Here is a 9,277-nt window from a genome sequence, read left to right as displayed (position 1 = left end):
AATAAAAAAGTTTAATTACAGTTTAAAAATAAACTATTAAAAAAACTACCCAAATAAACTTTGATTACCTTTTTGGTAAATAATTTTAGTTATCTTTTAAAGATTTGTAAAGATATAAATTTGATCTTTATGAGATTTTTTTTGGATGTTGCAAAATTTAATTATAAAATTTAGAAATTATTGATTATGCTCTAAAATTTATGCCTACATCAATCATAAGACCTCATAGCCTTACTAAGATTGATAATAATTTTAAAACTTTTACTTAATTAACAAACACCAGCCTCTCATCTATCTTTAATTTGAACATTCAACTTGGCGCGTCTAATATCAATAAAAGATATATTAATGAGCCGAGTAAAGGTGATTAGCCTCACTTGATTTGACCTTTAAACTCTTAATTTTAATTCTAATTTATTTGGGAAAAGTTAATTTATTCCTAATGCTACTTTTAGTCTTTATATATATACTAGTTTAAATGCACGTGTACAACATGCACGTTAATATGATTTTAAATATAAGAAAAATGTTAATATAAAAATTATTGATTTCTAATTACAATACTAACATTTAACTAAGAATTTTTATGGCAACACTAAAGCAAATTTTTCTTTAATCATTCTTAGAACTATAATAGCAGAATACAACATAAGAGAAGAAGACTATAGAAGCAGCTTTACATAAAATATACTTGATACGACATCATGAAATTAGCTTGATCGGGCACAAATCTCGAGGCAAAAACTAGTTGGAAACTTCAAAAATTAATTCCGGGAGCACCCGAACTTCGATTTCAGCGGGCTTATAGTCAAACTGAGCGTCACGGAAATACGAACCCAACGACACCAAGATCAATCTAATCCGAGCTCAAATGAGTCTGAATCAAGGACTCGAAGCGCTGTTGGAAGGTTCAAACCGCAATTTGAGTTACCAAACGGTCTTCGATTTTAATGAGCTTATACTCGAATCAAGCGGCTCGACGAGACGAATCCAACGAGCCCAAGATCACCTAATTCTGACATCATTAAGGCCTCCAAATGTCCAACGAACGGTGCATGATCAAAGGATTCGATATCAGCCGTCCATTCAAACCACTCCTAATTCGCCCCTGATCTCACGCCTATTTACGGGCTATGCCACTCCAGAAAAACTATAAATAGAGCCCTCATTCTACACAAAGAGACTCAAGTGAAGAGAGAGAAGAATAAGGGAAGAAGAACATAAAGGGGAAAAGGAGAATCCTCTCCTCCTCGACCACCGCCGGAGTTCGTCCTGCTGCCCGAACACGTCGGGATTCTGCGTGATATTTGGGAGAACGCAGGAATTCTGCCCAACTTCCACGTGATGTTGAAATTCTTCCCAATTTGCAACAGAGTTCCCTCATAACAACGAAACTCCGCTCAAGTGAAGCCGGAGTTCTCCTCTGCCACCAACAGACGTCGGACTTCTACTCGACGTCAGACCTTCACTCTCCGCCAAGTTTCTACCTGACGCCGGACTTCTACTGAAATATCGGACTTTGCTGGACGTCTACGCGAAGATGGATTTCTTTCAATTGTTGGACTTCTACCTGACGCTGTCCTTCTGATCTTCGTTGTCAGATTACAATCTTTCCGACCTCCGTCGCCCGCTGACTATGGTCCTCCTGACTTAGTCGCTCGTCAACTACAATCTTTCCGACCTCTATCGCGCGCCGACTACGGTTCTCCTGACTTACGTCGCCCGCCGACTACAGTCCTTTCGACCTCAATCGCCAGCCGACTACGGTCCTCCTGACTTATGTCGCCCGTCGACAACAATCTTACCGACCTCTGTCGCCCGCCGACTACGATCATCCTGACTTACGTCACCCATCGACTACAAGCCTTCCGACCTCCGTCGTCCGCCGACTACGGTCCTCTCGACCAAACGAACATGTCAATAGTGATTCTTTGTATTCATATCATGTAATGTACTCTATAAAATGTACATCAAGCTAAGGCCTTCTCCCAAGGAAGGGCCTCATTTGTAATCGACTACAATATTAGTGGATTCATTCAAACTGGGCTAGGCCCCGTGGTTTTTCCCCCTTTTTAGGAGTTTTCCACGTAAAAATCTTGGTGTCTCATAAATGCTAGACCCTCTCTCTTATCTGATTGCGTGCCGGATTTTCGTACAATGCTAAGATGATAAACTTTATATTTCTCTACCGTTGCGAATACTCCTGGACGCAACAATACTCAAAGCTTCATTACTCTAAAGCAAGCTACACATACAGGTAGAAATCAATTAAATAAGTCAAACAAGTATTACCTTGCAAGTGTTGTTAATTGTGAGTGAATCTGCAGCCTAGAACATGATAAGGAGCTGGTCAAGGATTATGAAAAAGGCTAAATAAATTTTGGGTTTTCTTGGCTCTGCTAGGGTTTTGGGTTTCGTCTCTGTCGGCCGAGGCTCCCCGTTGCGCTGGGGTCTTCCCTGGTGCTTTGTTTTTTATTTTATTTGGCTTTCCTGGTGCTTTGTTTTTTATATTTTTCCTCTACTTTTCAGGCGTTCGCTGGTATGGCACCTATTCGTCTGAGCGACCCTGGTTTTTTATGTGGTTCGTCTCATTTGCGCTCGTTTTTCGAGGCATTAGCTGGGTCCAAATCGGTGTCTTCTTTTTCGGATCTGCGCAGCTCTACTTTTCGGGGCTTTCCTTCCTTATGTATTTATGATCAGGAAATCAATGCTATGGCTACCCCTTTTCAATTTTCCTTAGTTGGCTTCTTCCCTACAAAACGACCCTCTCTTGACTCTATCCGTAAGTTTTTCTTTAACCTCAAACTTAGGGGGGTTTTTCGGTTACCTTGCTTGATACTACACACATTATGATTAAATTTGCGAATGACTTGGATTACTGTAAGGTATTATGTCACCATTCATACTTAGTTTTCAACTGCTATATGAAGCTCACGAAATGGTTGCCTAGTTTAGATGTTGGAGTTGAGTCGCCTGTCATCCCGGTGTGGATTTCTTTTCCGCTTTTGCGTCCTCATCTCTTTAACCCTCTCATTTTTCATGCTATGGGGACAATTTTTGGTAAACCTTTGAAAATTGATGAGGCTACCTCCGTGGGTTCCCCTCCCCTCCGTGGCGCGTGTTCTTGTGGAGCTTGACATTACTAAATCTTACCCAAACCGGGTGTGGCTTGGCTCTGAGAATTTAGGATATCTTCAGGAAGTTGCCTTTGACTTTTTCCCCCATTTTGTGCTTCATGCAAATGTATTGGTCATGTTTCGAGAAATTGTCGACCTCCCCATGCGACTGTTCCGGTTGTTTCCCCTATTTTATTATCTTTGGGGCAACTCCTTTAGAAAATGCTGAAACCATGGATAATTGTGTGAAAGTTGTGAATGCAATTGATGGTTCTCCTATAGCTAATAGTTTAGGAACTGAGGTTGTTTTGGAGGGTGTTCTGGTTGGGTTGCCGCCTGCTGCTCTTGGCATTCGGAATTTTGTTATTGCCTCTGTGGATGCTCGGAGTGATATATGTGATGATATTCAGTTAGTTTATTTGGTTTCGGGTGGTGAGGTGGATGTCATTTCTAATCCTCTTATTGATGAGGGTATTAATTCTGGTTCTCATTTAGTTGCTTCTGAGGTTGTGGTTGCTGGGGTAGTGCCTGCTGCTCTGGAGTCTCGGGATTGTCTTAATGAGGAATGCGTAGGTGTTATTTATCCTGCTTCTATTGCTGTTATGGAGTCTCCTTAAAAAATTGGTAGTATTAATATGGTTGGAGGTGGTGCTAATGCTGGGAATGGATTATTAGTCACTTCTAGCTCTTTTGTTGATGTCCCTGTGAATTTGATCGACAACCAAGCATTGGTGTATCATGTGGGTGATAATTCATGGATGGATGTTAGGACTCATCTTGATTGGTTGCATTGTACGTCTGAATTGGAATCCGAGTCTGATTCCTCTTCGGATTATTGTTGTGGGTCTGATCCTGGCCTTGATTTTAAACTGGTTCGAGATAGACATGTTCTCTTTGTCGCCTCTCGCGGGAGGTTACGTGGGAGGGGCAGGAGAGGTAGATAGTGCCTTTTTCATGTGATTGATCCCTTTGGTGTTTTCTGGCTGGTTTTCTGGACATTTGGCCGTTTTGTGGGTGTTTTATGGCTTGGTTTTTTAGGCTATGATGTGGTTGGGGCTCGTATCCTCGTCGTCATGCTGGTGGCAACCTTTGGTGATGTTTTCTTACTTGGATGGATCGATTGGAGCGCTTTCTTCACCATATTGGATGGTCCGTGCATGCCTTCATGGATGCTGGGAGCCTTGGCCGTTTATTAAGCCCTCTCCTCGATCACTTCGATCTCATTTTGTATTTTCTTTTATTTTTGGTTGTTGGCTTTTGATCTTTATATGGTGTATTCCCTTTATATCAATATAATGTTATTTTGTTGGAAAAAAAATATTACCTTGCAAGTCCCAGACATCAAAGAGGGGCGGCCTCAGCTTTAAAGCTCTTTCCATAAAGTCATGTCAGGTGCGGATTCAGCTTCCTTTTTTAGGGTTGGAAAAAAAAAAATTTTTGGTAGGATATGGACAAAATACTCAAAATATAACCCCCCTCCCCACCCCAAGTACATGGGGGGATCAGCCCATGACTCCTGTGTTCCTAAATCTCCTTTACAGAGTTGAATAACTTGCATTCCAGGAAATACAAACCAACCAACCGGGAAAAAAAGTTAATTTGGAAGTGGCATGGGGTAATTTACTCTTTCGGTACAAAATGAGGATGTGGCATTTTTTTATTGGTTATCTGATGTATCTCTATATCAGGTTACCTGACCCAATAAAAATTCTTCGGAATGATATCTATCTAAATCTTCCATAAATAAATGTTGAATGTTAACGGATAACTTGCATTGACATGACATTTGTTTTTTTTTAAATGGGCAACTGCTTTTTATTTTATTTAACTTTTTAGCCACTCCGATTGCCTATTTTGCTTAATTAATTCTAAGAAAAAAAAAAATTAATATTTTTTTTAATATTTTTGTTTATTGTTAATTATTTCAATATTTGTATTGGAATTTTTATCAAATTTTGTATCAAAATTTTGATAAAATTTATTTCAAAGAATTCCTACAAATATTGCATGCATTAAAAATAATTAAATATTTTCGATAACTACAAGTTAAAATTTTACAAAATATATAATGAGTTTTACTGCATAATATTATTATGAATTTCTTTTTCCAATTATTATGAATTTTTTTTAGTTGTAAACATAAAAAACATTTACCTATTTCTAATGCAAATTTTATTTTAAATTATTTAAAAATCCACTAAAAAAAAGTAAAGTCAATTATCAGCCTAAGAGGCAACTATCATAATTACTTTTAAACCAGGCCCAGCATTTCAAGGAAAGTTCATAAAAATATTATGCATTAAACATATAATATATAAGGAATTTTTTAAAATAAATTTCACACCAACCGTTGCTTAGTTTAGTTGGTGGACGAATACGTTTAGGAATTCTCTAACTCGTACTCAATTCCCCTAGAGTATAGACCCGTTTAATTGGGGCCAATCAAGTGTGGGTTAGAAGGTTTCTGGATTGGATGTCTCTTTCAGATGAGTCAAAAATTAGTCACGCCACCAAATCTCATTTCAGAAGCGGGTGAATAACCTATTTCAAAAAATAAATAAATAAATAAATAAATAAATTTCACCAAAATTTCAATGTTAAATTTGAAAGCATTACCAATAAATAATAAAAAATTTGTAATTAATTTATTTATTATACTTTTTTTACTTGACTCCGAAGTGGAAGACTTGACTCCGAAGTGGAAGACTTGACTCCGAAGTACTTCAACTACAAGTCGGCTTGCAACGCTGTAAAGCACAGGGGATGGTAGGAAAACAGTCGCTCTTAACCCTACATGACCATGAAAATGCATCGATCCTAGCTTTCTTATCCCCTGGAAGACTCGACTCCGAAGTAAAGCACGGGTCGCCCCTGCAATGCTATAAAGCAGATGGGATGGTAAGAAAAGAGTCGCTCATCCTCTCCCCCCACCATATGGACACGAAAATGCACCCAAGCTGCCTCTCGGCCCTGAGAGCAGGCGACATGACCCGCCTCTATGAACTGCTCCAGGATGACCCAACACGATTCCACGGCAAGACCATTAATGGAAACAGCCTACTCCACATCGCTGTAAGCCTCGGCAACGACTGGCTCATCACCCAGTTGTTCAATCAACTTGATACGCACCTCATGCTGTACCAGAACTTAGATGGCGACACAATCCTCCACTGCGCTGCCCGTGCAGGGCACGACCACATCCTTTCCTTGCTCATCAATCACCACGCTGGAGGGCAAGTATTGATGGGAGTGTTGAACAAGCGCAGGGATAGCGCTCTGCATGAAGCTGCACGCGGCGGCCATGCTAATGCTGTAAGGCAGCTTGTAGCTGCTGGAGATAATATGGCCTCGAAGGTTAACATATATGAAGAGTCGCCACTTTATCTAGCGGCCGAGAGGGGCTCAGTTGAGGCCGTGCAAATGTTGCTTGGGTGCGCGGTCGTGGATTATAGAGGACCTCGAGGGCAAAATGCTCTTCATGCTGCCGTATGTCGAAGCTATGGTAATTAACCGTCAAGAAGTTTCCATTTCTATAAAAGATCAACACCTTTGTCAGTTAAATTTTTTTTAAGAATATTTGAAGGATCAAATCAGTAGGATAAAATTATAAAATTAAATAAACCGTAGTGTATGTTGTGGTGGTAGCTAACTGTTGTAAGGTCTTTAGATATTGCGAAGATGTTGCTTGACAAAATGCCGGAACTAAACCGAAGAAGGGATAGCTCCCTAAGCGCCCCCATTCACTACGCGGCTTCCCTTGGAGATGTAAACATGGTGCGTCTTCTGCTACAAGCGGACGCTACAATAGCTCATATCTCGGACAACAAGGACCTCTCAGCCATACACATCGCAGCAAGCAAGGACTATGCCAATGTTATCGAGGAGATACTCCACCATTGCCCAGATGCAACTGAGCTCACTGATAGGGAAGGCAACAATTTTCTTCATGTTGCTACAAAGACGAGAGCGACATCAGTGGTGAAACTAGTCCTTAGTAACCCTCTGCTTAGACAGAGCATAAATGAGAAAGATCATGAAGGAAACACGCCATTGCATTTGGCTGTAATGAACCGTAATAGGGAAATCGTCCACCTTTTGTTGTCTAATAGCAGAGTCGACACAAATGTAATAAACCGCAATGGTCTCACTCCCCTTGATATAGCTTCATCGTGTGCTGACTGTAGTATTCGCCTCAGGATGGTATGTATAACTTCATATCAACAATGAATTCTTTCAAGCAAAAGAAGATGCAACCTTTAGGGACAAATCAAACTCTTTATAATGGAACTGTTTTAAATATCCATTTGCAGAAGAAGATGTGCGAAGAATTGACCTCTGCTGGTTCCATGTTCGGCACTCACCGAATGGACGTCTTGATGGGTAAGGATCAACGGAGGCCAGAAGAAGAGCTTAATCGATATAGAATACTGGCAAGTAACATGGCAATAGTGGCAGTACTCGTTGCAACAGTTACATTTGCAGCTGCTTTTACCTTGCCTGGAGGTTACAACAACGATGACAGCAATAATCAGGAACAAGGCATGGCGATTCTAGCCAAGAAATTAGCTTTCAAGGTGTTTCTTATCTCCGACACCATTTCAATGCTAAGCTCTATTAGCGTTACCTGCTTGCTAATTTGCACTGGCTCTCTAGATCACGACATAAGATTGCACTCCATCATTACTGCCATGAAGTTCATGTGGGTTGCACTAGGAGGGATGGTGGTAGCGTTCTCCATGGGAATCTATGTGGTTTTGGTCTCAAAATGCAGATGGTTGGCTGTTCTTATTTGTGGAATGGCTGCTTGTGTTCCCTTCATGGCTTGTATGATAGCTTGTTGGCCAACTTTTGTTTCTATTAAGCTGGTGCAGATTGACAGAAATCAAAAGAGCATAGAAAGAAAAACTTCAATCCTCAAGGTTAACATGCACATGCCCCATTGGATGGTGGTTGATTTTGTCACACCCGAAAGTTCAGGAAAATGAGGGGAACCTCCTGTATAGTATATTTTGGCAGAACTATTCCTTCCAGAACTTTAAATTCCATCTATATGAACTTATTCAGAAACCGGGAAAAAGAGCAGGAAAAAGCAGGCATAAAGCTCGGTTTTCATGATTCTTTTTTTTTTTATTATTATTATTATTATTATTATTATGGACATGATGTCTTATTTGTTGATTTGGAATTATTTTCGAAAATCAAAACAGATTTATTTTGAAAAGATTTGATATTCAATTAATATATTATTTAGAGAATTGATTAATTTTCTAAATTGTTGATTTGATTGTGATTTGATTAGGGATTAGATTTGGAAGTTTTTTTTTTTTTAGTTTACTTTACCTCAAATCTATAAAATAGAGTGCAATGGATTGATGTTGTATGTAAGAGAGAGAGAGCTTGAGGGCTATTGTAATTCTCTTGTTCTCAAATTAAGTGAAATCATCCAATTCCCCTCTCCGTGAATGCACACATCTTTACATAACCATGTAAATTGCTGTATTTGTTATATTTGTGTTGTGATTTTATTTTCATTGTGATTGTTTGCACGATATTATTAGAATCTTTGGTTTACATTGATGGTCTTCCATGATCCATAAAATCTAAAGATGACATCAATGAACTATATGCGCGTTTGATCTCTTTTGTATTTATTTATGACACATCATACATGCTCATGATGATATTTTCATAATCATATTGATGTTTTCATTACAATTATTTAGTATTAGAGCCAAGTTGTGAATTTGATGATCTATGAAGTTCGCATTAAAAACTTCGACGATGTACAAAGTTTTTCTCTTTATAGAACTAAGATTTGTGGGTTTATTTTTCAGCACAAGATTGCGAAGTCATTTATGGGGTGTTTGGAGCGGTCGATGATGATGAATGATAAAGATAAGGCATTTATGGACAAAAAAGCACAAGTAGTTGTATATGCACTCTTCCAACTAATAAGAAAAACAAGTTTTTTTTTTTTTCTTTCAATTTTTGCATACCATTTATAGCATGTTTTGTAGTACAATATAACACCATAAAAAATAAATTTTATGTAATATTATAGGATAGACTACAGATAAATTTTGTATAAATTTATTCTCCAAAAATTTCAAAAGCAGTTTCTATTAATCCCTCTTTCAATACAAGAATCCTAAATCCACTAG

At 38.8% G+C, this 9,277-nt stretch overlaps 1 protein-coding gene across 2 annotated transcripts; it reads left to right on the top strand.

Moving 5' to 3' along the window:
- The first annotated feature begins 5,858 nt into the window (after positions 1 to 5,858).
- On the top strand, positions 5,859 to 8,598 carry LOC114581117 (ankyrin repeat-containing protein At5g02620-like). 2 transcript variants are annotated; one of them, XM_028700499.1, is made up of 4 exons: positions 5,859 to 6,618; positions 6,784 to 7,316; positions 7,427 to 7,690; positions 7,770 to 7,920. In XM_028700499.1, the coding sequence occupies exons 1-4, from the start codon at positions 5,880 to 5,882 to the stop codon at positions 7,779 to 7,781; spliced, it is 1,548 nt and encodes a 515-aa protein (XP_028556332.1). In that variant the 5' UTR covers positions 5,859 to 5,879; the 3' UTR covers positions 7,782 to 7,920. The 2 variants fall into 2 exon arrangements, with proteins under 2 accessions (XP_028556332.1, XP_028556331.1); XM_028700498.1 differs by having other exon boundaries at positions 7,427 to 8,598.
- The last annotated feature ends 679 nt before the right edge of the window (positions 8,599 to 9,277 follow it).

The sequence above is a fragment of the Dendrobium catenatum genome, unplaced genomic scaffold (genome assembly GCF_001605985.2).
Source record: "Dendrobium catenatum unplaced genomic scaffold, ASM160598v2 fragScaff_scaffold_1539, whole genome shotgun sequence".
In the NCBI taxonomy this organism is placed as follows: Eukaryota; Viridiplantae; Streptophyta; class Magnoliopsida; order Asparagales; family Orchidaceae; genus Dendrobium; species Dendrobium catenatum.
The sequence above is the reverse complement of the archived record's forward strand: the minus strand, read 5'-3'. Positions and strand labels throughout refer to the sequence as shown.

Excerpts from the sequence above, each read along its gene's own strand:
- LOC114581117 (XM_028700498.1), top strand. The coding sequence starts at position 5,880 with ATGGTAGGAAAACAGTCGCTCTTAACCCTACATGACCATGAAAATGCA. Across the intron at positions 6,619-6,783 it reads TGCCGTATGTCGAAGCTATG|ATATTGCGAAGATGTTGCTT; the intron begins GTAATTAACCGT and ends TAAGGTCTTTAG. Across the intron at positions 7,317-7,426 it reads GTAGTATTCGCCTCAGGATG|AAGAAGATGTGCGAAGAATT; the intron begins GTATGTATAACT and ends ATCCATTTGCAG.